General features: G+C 33.1%; 2 protein-coding genes across 4 annotated transcripts; one reads left to right on the forward strand and one right to left on the reverse strand.

Annotated features, from left to right (window-relative positions):
* Positions 1-5,646: 5,646 nt before the first annotated feature.
* LOC107008703 (arogenate dehydratase/prephenate dehydratase 1, chloroplastic) lies at positions 5,647-13,290 on the forward strand. The gene is made up of 11 exons (XM_015207842.2): positions 5,647-6,198; positions 7,169-7,236; positions 7,326-7,418; positions 7,509-7,709; positions 7,930-8,010; positions 8,075-8,170; positions 10,141-10,218; positions 10,292-10,381; positions 10,461-10,528; positions 12,262-12,343; positions 12,840-13,290. Exons 1-11 carry the CDS (start codon positions 5,910-5,912, stop codon positions 12,894-12,896), a joined length of 1,203 nt encoding a protein of 400 aa, XP_015063328.1. The 5' UTR covers positions 5,647-5,909; the 3' UTR covers positions 12,897-13,290.
* Positions 13,291-14,154: 864 nt separating this feature from the next.
* Positions 14,155-18,080, reverse strand: LOC107011785 (lactoylglutathione lyase GLX1). Of its 3 annotated transcripts, none has more exons than XM_015211429.2 (9): positions 17,926-17,978; positions 17,567-17,691; positions 17,290-17,414; positions 16,731-16,795; positions 16,442-16,654; positions 15,286-15,333; positions 15,066-15,173; positions 14,553-14,705; positions 14,155-14,443 (listed from the first exon to the last, which is right to left on the reverse strand). In XM_015211429.2, exons 2-9 carry the CDS (start codon positions 17,683-17,685, stop codon positions 14,393-14,395), a joined length of 882 nt encoding a protein of 293 aa, XP_015066915.1. In that variant the 5' UTR covers positions 17,686-17,691; positions 17,926-17,978; the 3' UTR covers positions 14,155-14,392. The 3 variants fall into 3 exon arrangements, with proteins under 3 accessions (XP_015066915.1, XP_015066916.1, XP_015066917.1); XM_015211430.2 differs by having other exon boundaries at positions 14,173-14,443; positions 17,567-17,688; positions 17,926-18,080; XM_015211431.2 differs by lacking the exon at positions 17,926-17,978 and adding an exon at positions 17,798-17,815 and having other exon boundaries at positions 14,173-14,443.
* Between the last annotated feature and the right edge of the window lie 365 nt (positions 18,081-18,445).

Here is an 18,445-nt window from a genome sequence, read left to right on the forward strand (position 1 = left end):
TAATTATGGTTTTACAAAAGTAGCAGTAAAGTAAGTTGGCTAATTATTTTGCAATAAACAATGAATTCTTAAGCAAATAATATCGATTTCAAATCAAAGCTTCAAATTGCATAATCAATCACTTACTAAAAGCATTTACTATGAGCCAAAAGTCTTCTTTTATACTGAATTATTTTGAATTTATATATACTTTTGGAATTATAATACTTTTTCTGTTTTCTTGTCAAGTATATAAAAAATAATCATCCAAAAATATTTATCCAATTTAAAAAATCAACAGATAATTTATATATTGTGTCTATTTTACTATATTAAATACAACACATTTCCAAAACATAAACTTAATATATTCAAAAGATGATATAGTAATATTATCTTTATTATTCATCGTTTCTTTAAGGTTTGCTCAATAATGTATAATTTTTGTTGGACGATGGGAGTATTAATATTGACTAATTTATCCTACATGGAAGATATTGATAAAAGATTTTCAGGTTTGATAGGATCAGAAAATTTTTTAGTACTGAATATATACGATGTTTAGGTGATAATATAATTTAAGTTAAAGTCAATATAATAAATTTAATCTCAACCTTAATCCTGATTATTTTACTTTGTGGCATACCAAACATCGGTGATTGTTTAGTATGTTGTATGTATAATAAAATCTGAAATTAATTTATGTCATGTTTGATTTTATGTATCAACCAATCTTGAGATTATCTAATATAGAATGTGAGATGTACTTGTTTATTACATTCCATGTATACAAGGTCGCTTTGTATGTAGGGGTAAAGATGATAATATCATGATAAAATTTGAAGTTTTTTTTTAAAAGTATTAGTCAATTTTAAAATTATGTACTCCATCGATTCTATTAAAATGATGAGATTATTCTTCCGCATAAAAGATGAGATTAAGTAATCCTATAAAATATTTTAATTCATCAAATATCTTTGCTTATACTAGATTGCAAAAAAGATTTTTGTATGATATACCTAAAAGTTCACATTGGTACGAGCATGGCTAATGATGTTAGGATTTTTATGATTGTGAAAACATAAACAATTTATGCATTCATAAATTTTATTAATTATTCATGATCGTGGAATTATATGATTTTCACAGAAAATTATTATTATGATAATTCAGTCAGTAATACATACTCGAATCAGTCATAGTGATATTCAAGAATCTGGACTTGAATCGAGCGGAAGTTTTACTTTCTTTTCGTTCTTCAAAAGTTGTTTCTCTCTCTTGCCTTATACTTTATGAATAATTTTGATGGATAAGACTATAACTTTATGGCAAGGAGAGGACCCTTTAAATATATATGAGTATTTTTCACATCATCCCCACCATTCCATCACGGTGAGTAGAGAAGATAATGGGTAGTAACTTTCCATATTTATTCAATTAGAATTAGAATTTACTTAGTAATTAAACATTAAATCAAAACAATATTAACGTGAGTCATAAAAACCTAACACACGTGAGCCATAAAAATAACAAATAATTCTAAATGCCAGTAAATGAACTTATAATAATGTCCTTTTCAAAATTTTGGGAAGACTTGAAAACATAATGTGGCCTCCAAAACCTTTTCAATATCTACGACAATATCATTTTGAAGATTACAGTAAATGATTTATTTCTAATTATCAATTCAACTTTATTAGAAAGTTAGTCACTACCTTTGGAATTGATATTGATATTAAGTTAATTGATTTGATTGACATAAAAGAAAATAAGTTATATAAATCACGTGTAAAGTGTTTTGGTTTGTTTGTGCCAAACGGCCCGAATAGATAGATGAGTGAAGAGAAAAGGGAAAATACATTAAAAAAAAAAAAAATCCGAACTTGGTTAGAAAATTTACTTTAGAACTTAAATTATACGGAAGTTTAAATACTCTTCTTAACATTTTTAAAGTGAATCAAATACAACAAATCCTAGGGAATATGGCAAAGAGAGTGAGTTCACTCTCCTAATAGCGTGTGAAGGAGTTAAAAAAGAAAAAGAATATTACAAAATCATACATATGATATTTTTGCTTTTTGAATTTTTAGAAGACAAAGACAGTGATGATAGATCTTTTATCTCTCCGGATTTGGAGGTATACCAAATAAGACACGAAAGGAAGAGAAACGAGCTGATTGTTGTTGTTTTGTTGCTCCGTCTAGGAGTTTCGAAGCTCACTATTAATGGTGTTTTAAGGAAGAAAGTGATGACGAAGTGGTGATTCAATTGTTTGTTGGTGTTTTGGAGAATCTAGTAATGGAACTTCGGCGGTAATTTGAGACTTACGATAAAAGGAGTTTGGATGATGGACGTAGTTGAAAAATATAGAAAGGGGAAAAAATGAACATTGAAGAGTTAGAAATGGGGAAGAAGAAGGAAGAAGAAAGATGTGAGGGGGTGGGTGGGGGCTGGGTATGGGGGAAAATAAAAAATGGGTCAACATTTTTAATTTTAATTTAGAAAATGCACTTTGATTAATTAATTAGTGTAAATTAATTTTAAGAAGTATTAAAGAAAAATGGTGAAAATAATTAATGACATGGGCTGATATGACTGTTGTGGCACTTACATGGCTATGATGTGGCAAGTAAGAGTAGTATAATGATCTCAGGATGGTTTTTAATTCATATTAAAAATGTTAAGGGGAATATTTAAACGCCCCAACCAAGTTCAGATTCTTTTTATGTATTTTCCCAATATATATATATATATATATATATATGTATGACGTGTTTGATAAGAAAAATAGAAAATAGTTTTTAATTTTTTTCAAGTTTGATATCGAAATATTTAGAAACTATCCTTTTATTTTTTTACGAAACAAGTTTTTTAAAATGAGGAAATTGACTTTTCTTATAAAAGTGGGAAAAACACATTTTACATTAACTGTCCTTCCCATAATCCCATTCTCCAACTCTTCTCATATTCACCTTCGCCCTTATTTCCCTCATAACCCAACCTTTGTATGTACTCCACCTCTCATAAAATTTATGTAATGAATATTTGAGAACACGTAATTTGAACCAAAAGATTTTACATGATATACATTGTATCATATATTTAAATGCTCAATCACAATCCATCATAAGTATTTAAATGAAATATATTTACAATTTTTGCTATGATGTATTAACCCTCGAGAAAAAATAGGCATTATATGATTAGTTAGTTGGTACTTCCTCCGTCCAGAATTGTTTGTTATGTTGCGTTTATCGAAAGTCAATTTGACTAATTTTCAAAGATAAATTAAATTACATTAATTCGATATTAAAAAAATAAATTGATATTCTAAAACTATATGAAAAGTACTATAAATTACAATTTTTTGCTTATTAATATGATGAAAAAATACATCTTAAAATGTTGGTCAAATTTTTTATAGTTTGACTCTAAAAATAGAAACCATGACAAATATTATCGGACGGAGGAAGTATGTCACAGGTCACAAGTCACAAGAAGAATTTTGCTAAGCATCTTCCAACTTCCACCAAATTCCAAATAAAAGCACTAACCAATGCACTGCTCATATATATATATATTCAACTTTTGTTCACTAGCCTTCTAAAATTTGTTTCCTATATGACTTTACAAAAATGTTAGCACATACAACCCAAAATTGAAAGCCTTGATGATAACGATATGATTGTAGTTATGTCTTTTTAACCGCACAATATTAATATTACACTAACATATTAGTATTACATGTGAAATAGTATCAAATATCTTAACTATATAATTAACTTTCAAATTAATGGTAAATTAAAGAACGAACGGAATATCTTATAAGTTCTTGGAGAGAAATCATATTAATTTGTTTACATTGAATGTTTAAATGATCGAATCATGTTATTAATTTTGTTATACGTAAGTAATTTAATGAAGTGATCATAATGTATATTAATTTTAAAATGGTACTGAAAATGCTAGAAGTTTTTGGTGTACATTTAATTTATTCATTTGATATAAATATTGAGTGTGAAAGAATTTTTTGGTAATTGTGAAATAAATTTTCAGTATTTGATGTTGAGATTTTATTAGTTTATTCTAAGGGCTTTTGAATTTCAAATTACCAAAAAGAATAGGTATAATATATTAAAAGTTTATTTTACATTTTAGTATTATTAAATCAAAGAACAATTTTGAATATTTATTAGGAAAAAATAATTCAACTCTCTATTTTTATTTATTTAAAATATAACGCAAAAATATATATGATTGCTAAAAAGTTAAATCGATATAATTACCGAAAGTTTTAATCAATATAGTTATAGATAAGAATGGAGAGGAAAATACCAATGAGGAAGACAAGAATCAAGATGTTGAAAATACGGTTGAAATCGAACGAATATGTGAAGACAGATTCACGAATCTCTAATGTGAGAGGTTTGAGGAGTTGATTGATTATGAATAGTTTCATGAGATGTAGAGGTAGGTTGAAAAATTATTGGGGAGGATCAGAATGATTTGACATGACATGACGTAGTATCAACTTACCGAGGACATGGCCATGTAGATGAGATTGTGGCTTAGGATATAAGTTAGAGTGAAAAGTTAGTAGATAGTAAAGTGTTGTCTCACTTGTCTTCCCAGGCTAATAATAGTATATTATTTAGAGAGTTCCTTCACTACAATTAGAACAATTTTCAGTAGCAATAAATAAATTAACATTTATAAAGAAAGCTTTATCGACATTAGTTTTATAAGTGTCATTAGAACCAATGTCACTAAAGATTTTAGGGACATATACAAAGGGTGTTAATTGTCGCTAAAAATACATATTTAATAATAATTAAATTATTATCGTTAATTAATTACCGCTAAATGCTGATTATCACTTTTTTATGTAAGTGTTTGTCCGTTGGTGTTTGTTATTAGCTATTGATTCTTGCACTTCAATTATCTAACCATTTTGTAGTTACGTTTTTTTCTTTTATGTTTCTTTAACAATTTTTTTGTAGAATTATGTCACGACTTCTCTACTCATGTTATTTCTTTTCTCAACTTATTTTTAAATGTTTTTTGTGTCGAAGGTCTATCAAAAATAATTTTTATACTTTTCAAGATTCAAGATAAACATAAGAATTAATTAATATATTTTATCCTTTTCAAACCTCTTGAAGATTGGATGTGTTGTTATTATGTACCATCTTATTTTAGGAATGTTAAAAAATATAATTTTACTTGACCAATTAAATTTAGATTTACCTCTGATTTGTCATATGACATAGCAAGAGATATCAAATTCTTATAGAAGTATAAATTCGAGAGAAATATTCTTAATAAAAATTTAAAGGCGTATATTACTTATATTACAAAATTGTGAGTATAAGTTCAGTCGATTAAATAAATAAATAAATAAATATTTAAAGACTATTAATAATTTAAAATAAAATTAGTCATTCATGGTAAACTTGAGGATTATTTCCAATACTAGTCTGTGTAGAGTATTACACTCTAACAATCACCTTACTAGAAACAATGAGCTTAAGTACATTTTATTACTCTTTTATTTTTAATGATGAAAATCTGATACCAGTAGTTATACTAATAATATACTATTATTTATTACTTTTTTCCTCTTTTTGTTCAACACAATTGAAATTAATGTAACATTTAATAATCTTTTTTCTTTTCTTTTTTCTGTTCAACACAATTGAAAACGTGTTGCCAACATTCTGCTTACCTACTGCCCCACCGTTTCTACATTTTCTCCTCAGTTTTTCCAAGAATCCGCCTTTTGTATTAGGATTGAAGTTTTCATATAGAAGAAGAAAAAAAAAAAAGAAGCATACAACAGTGTGTTTTATGTTTGTTTGTTAAGAAGAGTCTGATGTGTCTGAATTTATATGCTTATTATACACATTGGGACTATTGGTAACACTTGAACCATGGCTTTGAAACTTGTGCCAATTTGGGCATGTTGTACCAATCAGCAGCATTGTTGTACATATCCTCAATCTTTGAAATTGGGGTATGGGTCTAGGCTTTCTGGATCAACTTTCTTGAATCTCAGAGCCCATAAGAAATGGGAATGTTTGGTGTTGTTATCTGAGACTGAAAGAGCTATCACTCCTGTGGAAGATGAACAGCCATTGGCACCACCTGGGGATGCTTCTGTTCAAGAAGCCCAAATCATCCAGTCGAAAGGCTTTCATAGGGATTTACAATCTTTACCAAGTTAGTTTTTTTTTTTCTTTTTCTGTCAATGTTTTGTTAATTTAGTTTGTGTGATTTCAGAATTTGTTTTAATGTCTAATAGGGTTTTGAGACAAATTTAGAATATTAATGAAGTACTTTTGGTGGAATTCTAACAGAATCAGAAAAGACTTGTTTTTTTTTTCCTTTATAGAATGCTAAAAATGGAGGTCTTTTGTGGTTAATAACAAGTTGGAATTGGATGAAAAGATTGATCTTTGCCTAAAGTTGTAACCTTTTTTAGTTCATGTCATTGTCTTATCTTAAAAGATCCAATTATGTGTGTGATAATTAATTAGCTATCTTTTTATGGGCTCTCTTACATTTTGTACATAACATGTGACAGTCTCTGCAAGAATCTGCTAATAGTGTGTTGCCTGGGTGCAAAAAGTCGGAGCCACGATTTTGAGTTTATGGATTGTAGATCCTTGACAAAGCAGTTTCTTGGGTTTTGGATAAATTATTTGTACAATTAAGTGAATGTTAAAACACAAATACAGGTTGTGGGCAAAGCTATGGGTTCTGCAGAACACATAAGCATAACTGTAGTTCAATTCCTGCTGAGTGCCATTTTTGTGTCATGGTGTTTCATCCTGTGACATGCATTTGACATTTTTCTCCAAATTTGTTACTTGGTGTTTTCGTCATCCACAAAGCTACTTACAAGGGAATATAATTTCAAATTGTTGCCTCTGTTGACTGTGAACAAGAAAAGAAGTATCTGGTAGAAAACATTGTGCATATTCTGTAAATGGCCTTGTTTGGATTTCATTTACTCCACAACTATCATGGAAGATAATAGGTTAATAGTAATCTATATTTTGTCATGGATGAAACCTCAAAAAAAACTTTTGGCTAAATATCCCAATGCAACAAATACTTGGTAAATTCAGTACTTATGCTCCATTTTGTCTACATCATGAGGCACACGTTTTTTTTTTGCTCATTGCAGAACCCTTATCTGCGACATATCTTTCTAGTAGTCAACATGATGGTTCAAATGTGCGAGTTGCTTATCAGGTAGACAACAAAGACCTCCATGCTCTTAACTTTTTAACTCATTTCTTAAGTGAGATTCCTTATAAGCTAATCTTCTTTCTCTAACGTAGGGAATTCCAGGTGCATATAGTGAGGCAGCTGCACTTAAAGCATACCCGAAATGTGAAACTGTCCCATGTGATCAGTTTGAGGCTGCATTTAAGGTATTTTTTTTTGTAAAACCAAAGTGATTTTGTTCCTGAAGATATTTTGCATCTTTTCACACCTTTATAGTATTAGTTCTCATTTCTCAGGCAGTTGAATTATGGTTAGTAGACAAAGCTGTACTCCCGATCGAAAATTCAGTTGCTGGGAGCATCCATCGTAACTACGATCTACTCCTTCGGCATAGGCTGCATATTGTGGGAGAAGTTCAGTTGCTTGTTAACCACTGCCTTCTGGGCTTGCCAGGAATCAGGAAAGAGGAATTAAAGCGCGTCGTCAGCCACCCTCAGGTTATCGTTTCATTTCATTATTCAGAAGAATCTGATGTTTCTCCTCGTTAAACTAAAAAGATGTAGAAATTATTGGATTAGCTTTTGGGTTGAGTTAGACACGAGCTCCTTTTTTATAAATTAAAATAGAAACAGTTACTTCCTTTAGTTTTGCACATAGAATTTATATTGCTTCCATTTCTACTTGGTAAATACTAATACAACCATAACTTGCTTTCAGGCACTTGAACAATGCAACATTATGTTGAATGAGTTAGGCGTTGCAAGGCTCAGTAGTGATGATACTTCCAGTGCTGCACAGGTATTCCATTAAATTTTCTCATCCTCGGCGGGTTTTATTTCCACATTATTTGACACCTCAACAGATAGTCGCATCTGAAGGGAAGAGAGATACTGGAGCAGTTGCAAGTGCTCGAGCTGCAGAGATTTATGGGCTCAGCATTCTTGCTGAAAGAATTCAGGTTAGGATTTTGCATTTCTAAGGTTCTCCCTTTTGTATTTACTCCATGTAACATTGCATCTTTTGAAATTGCACTTGACTGTCTTTTTAATAATTTATTTCTTGAGCCATGTCACCAACGTTGTGGGCACTCATGACTTGAGTGTATGAATATCCAGTGCGCTTACACGTTCATAAAATAACAGCATTTGCATAGTTTGCATATCGACCAATAACTTTCTAGAAGATCGTCGCTTATCTTTGATATGGAAACCTACAATGGTTTCTGGTCTTTTCGTTTTTCCTCACTGTAGTTATCCCTATCTAAGAACTGTTACAAAATGTGATACGTAGTTTCCAGAAGGTATAGTTTGCTGACTTTGCTCACTCCTTGTCTCTATCTTCACATGGAACCATAAGCAATTTCAAGATTAAGAGCTAGCAACATGGATGGATGGATTTTTTTTATTCTTTGTTCTTAATTTATGGATGGGATAGAATGATGAAGAATCAGATCATGGATATTTATTGATTTAATCTTGGCTTATAAAGAAACATTATTCATTTTACTGCTCATTCAGACTGTAATGAGCAGCAAATACATTTCCTTTAAGGAACTTGCATGGTGTCAAAATTAGGATGTTTTCATTTTGGTAAACCTAGGAAAATAAAGAATGATTTTTCAGAAGCAACTTCAACTGTGAACCAGTCTGCTAAAATTTTTATACCTGTACGTACGTGTTTGGGCTCAAATCCACCCATGCATGCTTCGCCTAGCTGGTTGTGAACCAGAGAAATTAGGAGTATGGTAGATCAATGGCCAGTGAAAAAATAGTTAAACCACGAAGATGGTGATTGGGGTTTGGCAAGGTTATTCCAGGATCACCAATATCTTCCTTGTCATAAACACAGCACCAATATAGGTAGTTTGGTTGCAGATAATAATGGTTCTAAGTATTGAGTTCAAAATCATAGCTGTATTTGAAACTTTCGAGCGTCATTTTTTGCTCTGTGTTCTGCTGCAGGAGATTAGGGGAATATTGGTACTCTTATTTCTACATGATTTTCTCCTTCCACTACTGAGTTTTTCTCTTCCTCTAATCTGCTTTGGATACTTTGTATGGAATTATGTGGATTTCAGAATATGAAGAAGAAGCCTTGGTTTGTGCAGTTACAAGATAACAATTAAAATTTGTCTGGATGGGCCAGTGTTGTCAAAATAGAAAAGGACATAAAAGATGAAAGGTCTGCTGGAGCTTTAAATGCAAATAAAGCGTGAACATCAATAAAATAACCGCCAAGGGAGAAAAAAAAATATAACTGTTTAGTTTAAGGCTAAGACGACACTAAAGCACACATTAAGCAAGATGGAAGTGCTCAACACATTTTGAGCCTCGCTTTAGGGCTTAAGCGCGTCTTTGACAACAATGGGATGGGCTAATAGAAGTTTTAGCATGATGCGTCTTTGTGTTTATTATTACGACTGCCTTATTAATCTAAAGTCGGATCCTCCAAAAATGCCACTGCACACGTGTCGAATTCTAAACCTTATCCCCATCAATGAAGTTGAATAGTAACTAGTAAACTTTGAATATTTAACTAATTAAACGTAAAAGGTCGTCATAATTACACAATAATCAATAGCCATTTAACTTAATTAAATAGAAATCGAGTCAAATTATATTGTTGACCAAAACTATTACAATAATTCTGTCAAGTCCTAAAATTTATGTGATGACGAATCTGGCCTCTAGATCTACACTTGTATTGGCACCGAACATCATAGTTTATTAAGGCAGTCTGAGAATTAGTTCTCAACCATAGAAGATATTTATAAGTCTTTTCTCTGCTTTTGCGTCTTTATCAACTTGGTTCTGCTCTTGACCAAGCTGGTGCAGCTAAAAACTGCAAAGCTATTAGCCAAATATATTTGCTATAATCTGCTGTGAAACTTCAGTAATGTGATTTTTAATTGAATGACCCAATAACCAGGATGATCCAGATAATATCACCAGATTTCTGATACTAGCAAGGGAGCCCATAATTTCGGGAACTGATAGGCCATATAAGGTAATATCATATTCTTCTTCATTGAACTTATTTTGTTCATACAAAGAATTGATGTTCCCTTTTCATTTTCTAGACTAGCATTGTCTTCACTTTGGAAGAAGGACCTGGAGTTCTATTCAAGGCCTTAGCAGTTTTTGCTCTGAGAGAGATCAATTTAACAAAGGTATTTCTGTTGGAAAAGCTTTTGTAGTTCCCTTCTCTAGTTAAAAGGCTCTGATACATGTTCTGTTGCATTCATACAGATTGAAAGCCGACCACAAAAAAAGCGCCCTTTAAGGGTAGTAGATGACTCCAACAAAGGAAGTGCCAAGTGAGTCTTAAATCTGTTTATTGCGCTAAGAACCACGGAATAGTAACTGAAACCATGTCGGCTTTGTTTCATTTGTCTTTTCCGCTCTGGATATCTTTGATTTGTAATCCCTGGTTTCCATTACCATTATTTGTTGCTGCTATTCAGTTAATTTTTTTTAGAAATATAAGCTTGAACTCCCCATGTATGAGTTTCGCAAAGTACAGCTAACCCCACATCCAAATAGAGGAGGGTTTCAGTGGGTTAAAAGTCAATGTAAAATTTGATGTATTGAGTTTGATGGTGTCATTCTTGAATTCAATATTGTTTGTGAATCCTTTAGATGTTGAATTTGTGAATAGAGTGGAATGGCTATATCGGGTTCATCTAGCCGACTCCTACTAGTTTGGAATTGATCATAGTTGATTGATTGATGTAATAGTTCTTTCAAAATTCAAAGTTGACTTTACGCCCACAACTTGGCTAATTTATTCTTAAAGAAAAGAGAGATTTCGTAAAAATCATCTTTTTGGGTGTGTTTGGTAGGGAGGACAGCATTTTACAGAAAATGTTATCTAATTTACCCGTGTTAGGTTGGTCATAATGTTCTGAAAAATATCTTTTTAGGAAAATGACTTTCTTGGTGGGAGTACGGAAAACAAGTTCCATAAGCGGCAATGCACGCTCATTATCTCCGCCACACTCCTAACACCCCAACCACTCACCCTCCAACCCACCAGCCCACCATTGTCCCCACACCCATCCCATAGTATTTTCCTAGATTTATGTATAAATGTTTTTTAAAGAATTTTTTTTGCTTACTTACCAAACAACAAAAATAAGTAGTTTAAGAAAACATTTTCTAGGAAAACACTTCCCGTCAAACATTTTCCTTTGTTTCATTTGCAATTGTGAGAAAAAATAAAAAATTATTGTAAGGTGTATTTAACTAGTTCCCTCCCTCCTACAATATATTTGTTATTATGACCTTGCCCCACTCCATGACCTACAATACTTCTTCAAGGTTGTGGTTACTGAAGCATGTAGATAAAGCAACATAATTTGGAGGAAAGATAGATCTTCAAATTAGTGAATTTAGTCCTTTCGTCTGGTATAGGTATGATATGCTACTATAGAGGTCCTTGATAGCATAGTGTACTTCTAATTTTCTGTTTTGTCTAACATGTTAAAGTTATATGTATATATAATATATGGCTTTATAAATTGTTCAAGTGCCTAAGGTTAGCCAAAAAAGAAGGAAAAAATAGTTCAAGTGCCTTGAAAAGAAAGGGTATCGCACAAGTCATTGAGATGGCTGTGTTTGTTTATCCTTTTCACTTTGCTTGGGAAGAGAAGAGTGGAATTGGAAGTTTTGAATTTGTGTTCATCCTTGTTTAATAGAAGAAGCAAAAGAATTAGAGTGGATAACTGCACCCATTTATGTGACCATATTTAGTTACTCACCACTTCCTTTTCAAACTATATATTTATTTCACAATACAACCTTCTCTTTATTATAAAATCTTCTTCTTTCCCACTTTTCCAAACCATAGATGTTGTTCAGTCATAGCAAGATTGAACAACATCCAGTAGCTCCAGTCCCTTAATTTTTCTGGCTGAAGAAACAAGTGCAAGATGATCCTTTATGTTTACACACCGGCACATGTTGCCTCTTCTCATGGCTAGGGTATATTTGAGGTTGGCCTACTTGTGTTTCTGTGGAACTTAAGAAAGTGACTAAATTTTGATGGCAGGTACTTTGACTACCTCTTTTACATTGACTTTGAAGCATCGATGGCAGACCCTCGTGCTCAATATGCTCTTGAGCATCTTCAGGTTAGTACAACAATCTCTAATATGACCCCTCAGCCAGAAAACAAGTTGCTAAGGTAGCTCTATTACCATTTACATGTGTTGTCTTGTTGCTGTTGAAATTGCTATCTTGTGCCACCTGTTCGTCACTTGATCTTCCATATGCATTTACAATTTATTAATATCAACATCAGTTGTTGCCTTCTTGCCTTTCTTGTTTTTAGAGTTCTTGGCAACAGAATTGAAATCAACATCATGTGCTATTTCTTTGGTTGCTCATTCTATTCCTTTTTGTGCAATAGAAACCTGTTGGTATGTGTATATATAGACACACACACTCACACACATATTTCCAAATGTGGACAGTGCAGATTCCTATATCCGACCCCAACTTGGTTTGGGAATGAGGCATAATGCTTGTTGTCTTTCCTCCTATTTGATATCCTCTCTTTGCAGCTTGTATATTATGGTCTGCCATGAAGACCACATCTCTAAATCTCCTAATGTTTCTTCAATGCAGGAATTTGCAAGATTTATTCGAGTTCTTGGCTGCTATCCCATGGACACAAATCTATGATTGCTTATCTTTCAGAAGTATATTATAGGAGATTCAACTTGTAGAGGAGTTGTTCAACTTCAAATTGTTGTATGTGTATTATCTGCTGGGAACTTCCAGTCCAGTAGGCCATTGTTGTGCCTGCCCTGTGCTCTCATATTCTTTCCATCTGCATTTTAGAAAATTTGTTGGTTCAGTTTACACCCCCACCCCCTTATTTTTCTAGGCTAGCTGTTAGCAAATCTCAGGATAGCAATTAACTATTGCTTCACCTGTAGCTTCTGTCCAATGGGCAAATTGTTTATCTAGAACTCCCCCCCTTTGCTGAGAAAAATGTTGATGTATCCAGTGCCCTTGTGTTATACATCTTTAACTTCAGTGCTTGTATTCAAATACCCCTATTATGTTTATGTTATCTATTTAGGCCCTATTTATTAGAGTCCGAAGCCTAAAGTGTAAAAAAAATTGTCAAAAATTTTATAGGGGTACACTAATTTCTTTTTTAACCAAAAGGGCAAAAATGCTATTGACCTACCAGCAAATTTGTCAAAAAATAAGGGCAAAATTAGAGTAATCAAGTCTTATAAATCTATGTGAAGGTGAGAGTTATTTGTTGCTTATGTGACATCCGCATGGCGTCCACGTGGAAATCACATGGCGCTTAACACACCTCTATTAATAATAAGGATAAATGTGATCTAATATTTTAACACGAAGGTATTTTTGAGCCAGAAAATAGTTGAAAAGTAATGTGAGCTATTTTCAATAGTTCAATGATATTTTTGAGCCTTTTCCGTTACTTAATTAATATAAATAGATTTGGATTATTAACATCTATAACAGATTTGTAATATCATTTAGACATCTAATTTTTTACAAAGATGTCAGTATACTCCCCAACCATTAATTTTTAGGCACAATTACCACTTTCGTCAGTCACCACCCTTACTGTCAGCCATAACTACTGCTTTCATCGATCACCGAAATCACTTGACACACCCTTACTATCTATAGCTTTCATCTCACTATATATCGTTAATCACTACCATCATTAACTATCACTAACTAAATATTTATATTTGTTGTCAGCTTCTATACATTCATTCTATTAAAAAGACTAACCATTTTTAATCGTTAAGTATTTAAATGTATATTGAATATCTAGACATTTAAATCTTAATAAAAATAAATGAGACCTTAATCTGCTTGATTGTTTCTCTGTCCAAAATTATTTAGTACGGTCCTAATTGCTAACGCAAAAGATGATATATAGCCATGATGAATGAAAGATTTGATGTCTGCACTTGCTGATTGGATAATTTCATACATACACAAACTCAAAAGGATACTCAGCAAGTTAGAGATGTCAAATTCACATTGTAACACACGAAAATGTCTGGAAAAGTGCTTAAAGGAGTAGTTGATTACGGTACTAGACATATGCATGTGAAGATAAACACCACAGCAGATTATTTATTGATATCTAGTAAAATACGAACAAGCATCTTCTTGACCAGTTACTTGGACGATTCTAGCTCCTTCAGAAAATCCTTATTGTCAACCAGCACCTACACATAAACGCAACACAGAAAGTGAGCTCATATCCCATTGATTACATACATGCCTTGGAAAAGGACAGAAAAACAATGATACAGCCTGTGATAGCCAGACACTTACTGTTTTCCAGCCATCTGGATCCAGAAATGAAGTTATCTTGGTGTTGAGTCCAGGAATTGATCCTGGCTGTCTAGTTATCTTTCCTCCGAGCTCTTGGATAGCAAGATTGACAACCTCAGCGCTTTTGTAGACATCATCAGTGCCTATTGCAATCTGGAACAAATCACATGCAAGTTAAGCCTAAAAGATGTTTGGAATAAGTACATGGTTAACCGTTGATCATGGGGATACCAATGACAGTTCCAAGTGAATCTCAATCAAGAAAGAGAATATAATGTTTTTATATTCTTAACTTTGGCCAAAAAACATGGATTCTCTCTCTCACACAACCAAAAAAAAAATGAGGAGGAAAGAGAGAGCCAAGAGCATTGGATGATCATTCCTTGAGTGAGAACAAGGAAAAGGATCCGAGACTTGGTTGGAAGGAATTCCCCGAGCAAGTACGCCCACACTACTCAAAAAGGGGATAAAAGAATTGAAATGAGGAGAAAATATGCATGCTAGTAAATCAACCTGTGCGTATGCATTTCCCTTTGTGTATTCAGTCACACCATAGTTGTATGTCAACTCAATAACAGTCGTCTCCTTCTCTGGAGCATATCCCATCATAGCAATGGTATACTGCACAAGCATAAAAGATAAGCATCAGTTATTGTACATGTAATCTGGGCTCCAAGGCTAGCAAAAGAAAAATCAAACTTAGCTTATAGTTTCAAAAAACAATCAAGCATACCTTATGCTCTGGTCTATCAACTTTCTTCACCACTTGCATCCCAAGTGCCTGCATTCAAAGACAAGCTCTGTCAAACCACAAATTGCACAGTGTGCCTATAGATTAAAAAAAATACAACATAGATAGTTACACTATGGCCCAAGCTGATGTGTATTCATGTCTAAAGCCATCATGCGTACAACACCATTACAAAGAGCAACAACTATGAATGCATTGCAATTATCTTCTTTCGGAATTCCAATCACAGTGGGTATACCTTGGACATATTTGAAGGGTCACATTGATTAAGGCTTAAGAAAAGTAAGAGTTTAGCCCCGTGAACATGTTTAACCCAATGCTATCACTATATTGATTTGAAATAAAAGAAATTATTGCTCATTGTTTCAAGAGAATGGAGTGACAGATGAAGATGTTACTCATAGGGTTAAACTGATGATTCTAACTCAAAAGGGTTAACCAGATGATTGAAATGGAAAAGTGCTACTGGGGTGTTATGTGATAGAAGGATACCTACCAAAGTAAAAGGTCAGTTCTATAGAATAGCTATAAGACCGGCTATGGTATATGGTAGAGAACGCGGGTTGTTAAAAGTCCAATATATCCAAAAGATGAGTGTTGCGGAGATGTGGATGCTAAGCTGGATGTGCGTTCAAACCAGATTACAAATGAATGCATTTGCCAGAAGCTGCAAGTATTACATATTGAGGATAAATTGCTAGAAGGTCTCTTGAGATAGTTTGGACATGTTCTGAGTCAACCTATTGATGCACCGGTACATAGGTGTGAAACTATGGCAAGTGAAGTGTTAGAAGGAGATAGGTTAGACCTAAAATAACATGGAAAAAAGTTGTTTCAAAAGACCTGCAAATGTTTCGTATCAATACAGACTTAGCAAAAGATGGGGCACGATGGAAGAAAAAAGTTCATACAGGTGATAGCTACAACTTGTTTGGGACTTGCTTAGTTGTTGTTGCTGCATTGCTTTAGTGTATTGTATAAACTAGATTTGAGACAAATGCATGTGTCCATAAAAATGACAAGCATCTTCTTTTCATTTCATGCTGGAAATTTCTGTCTGAAGTTTGCATTTGGCAAATCAAGGATATAACACAAAAGGATATCTAAAAAAAGAGAAAATATAAATAAGAGATGTCACCTTTTCGTAGAATTTGATAGCACGTTCAAGATCCCCCACACGAAGCATCACTTGGCAAAGTGGTTCAGGAGTAGACTCTCTCTGGATGATTTCAAATAGGTAGCCATCAGGATCTTTGACAAAAGCAATAACACTAGATCCACCTTTGACAGGACCAGGCTCCCTTGTGACAGTTCCACCCTTGGCCTTTATCTCCTCAACCAGTTTGTAAACCTTAAGAAAAGGAGGAACAAAGCTCATTTAGAAGAAACAAATGGTGCACATAATTTTGCTTACAAAATTTACTTACATCTGGTGTGGCAATAGCAAAATGCCCAAAGCCGGTTCCGATGTCATACTTATCAACTCCATAATCTGTACAATGGTATCTATGTAAGATTTGAAATTTACGCTTCAAGGTACAGTATATAATTCAATTATTGGTGTTGGATAATAGGTAAACTATTTATTAAAATCTATGCTCCTTAACTAAATGATGTGCCTTTGGTTCAGTAAAATCAAGTCACCTCCTGGCATCCCCTTCTCCACGTGGCTCTCTATTGGACCATATACTGAGTATCCTAACAATGTTATGCATGCTTCATTCTCCAACTCTCTCTCCACCACCCAAAGAAAACCCAGAGAACAAACCAAGAACAACAAATCCCTGTAATTTTAAGGCAAAGGAGTTCTAAGACAATAGGCTAAAAATCTCAACGCTCGCACCTTCTTTAGAGGCTTATCACACGGCATGAACTCCATAGAGAGATGACCAAAATCCTTTTCTTTCATGAAATTGATAAGGGAGCTTTCTAGAATTGAGAATCAAAATGTAAGTTGTAACAGACATATAAAAGCTTTAAACTTACTATATGTCAACTCAACCACAAAGTGAGACTCTTCAGGGCCAAAACCAAGAAAAGCATTCGAATACTTCTCCTCTGGAATATCTCTCTGCCTCAACAATTTCATCCCAAAACATTCTGTGTAAAACCTAACAACAATAAGAAGATACTATTACTATCTAACCAAGAAAACAAGATCAACACTTGTAAAGAACCTCATTACATAGAAGATACTATTACTATCTAACCAAGAAAACAAGATCAACACTTGTAAAGAACCTCATTACATCTAACCACCTACTTGATGGTACGTTCAAGGTCACCGACACGATATACAGCATGCAACATTCTGCGCTTATCTTTCTTTGCCCACTCCAACAACTCAGTACTTGGTACTGCTGGTGCACTTCCTTCCGCCATGTTCTACTACAAATAAAAATTGTAGATTCTAAGAGAGACAAATCTCAAAACAAACAACAAAGAACACAAATCATACAGAAGTATTCACTAATTTTTATCACAAAATCCCTACAAATCTTCCAAGATGAAAAATTTCTCAAAGCATTTACTAGAAACTCTTTACAATGCGATCAAGAATTGAAGAGCAGAGTAAAACCCTAAATTGAAGAAAACAAGTATGTAGAGAGAGGAAAGTGTTACCAGATTGAGAGAGAGTGAGATCAGTAATGGTAAAGTGAAGAATTGATTTGAACAACCTAGTAACAAGAAGATGCTAATTTATACTGAATGAATTGTGCTGTGATCTTACGCGGTCACGTGGTTCAATATTAGAGGGTGTTGTAAGAGAAAGGTGAGTTAAAAGACGGAAAACCCCATAAAGGCTTGAGATGTCAATATTTCATTGGATAAAACAAACTAATACACGTTTTTTCTTAAGTTACGAGTGGCAGTATTTAACACCTACTGCTTCTGACGTGGCAGCACAATTGTCGTGACTTAAGGGTTTGATAGGTATGAAGGAAAATTTTTTTCTAACTTATTTCTCGTGTTTGGTTGGTGAGTAGAAAATATATTTCGGAAATAATTTTTAATTTTTGATTTATGTATGAAAAATGTTTTTTTTGAGAGACATTTTTTATTTTTACTAGAGTAGAAAATAATATGAAATTAAAATATTTTTTAAAAATAATTTTTTTGGGGTGGTGGTGAGGGGTGGGGG

This window comes from Solanum pennellii, chromosome 2, assembly GCF_001406875.1.
Source record: "Solanum pennellii chromosome 2, SPENNV200".
NCBI classification, from domain to species: Eukaryota; Viridiplantae; Streptophyta; class Magnoliopsida; order Solanales; family Solanaceae; genus Solanum; species Solanum pennellii.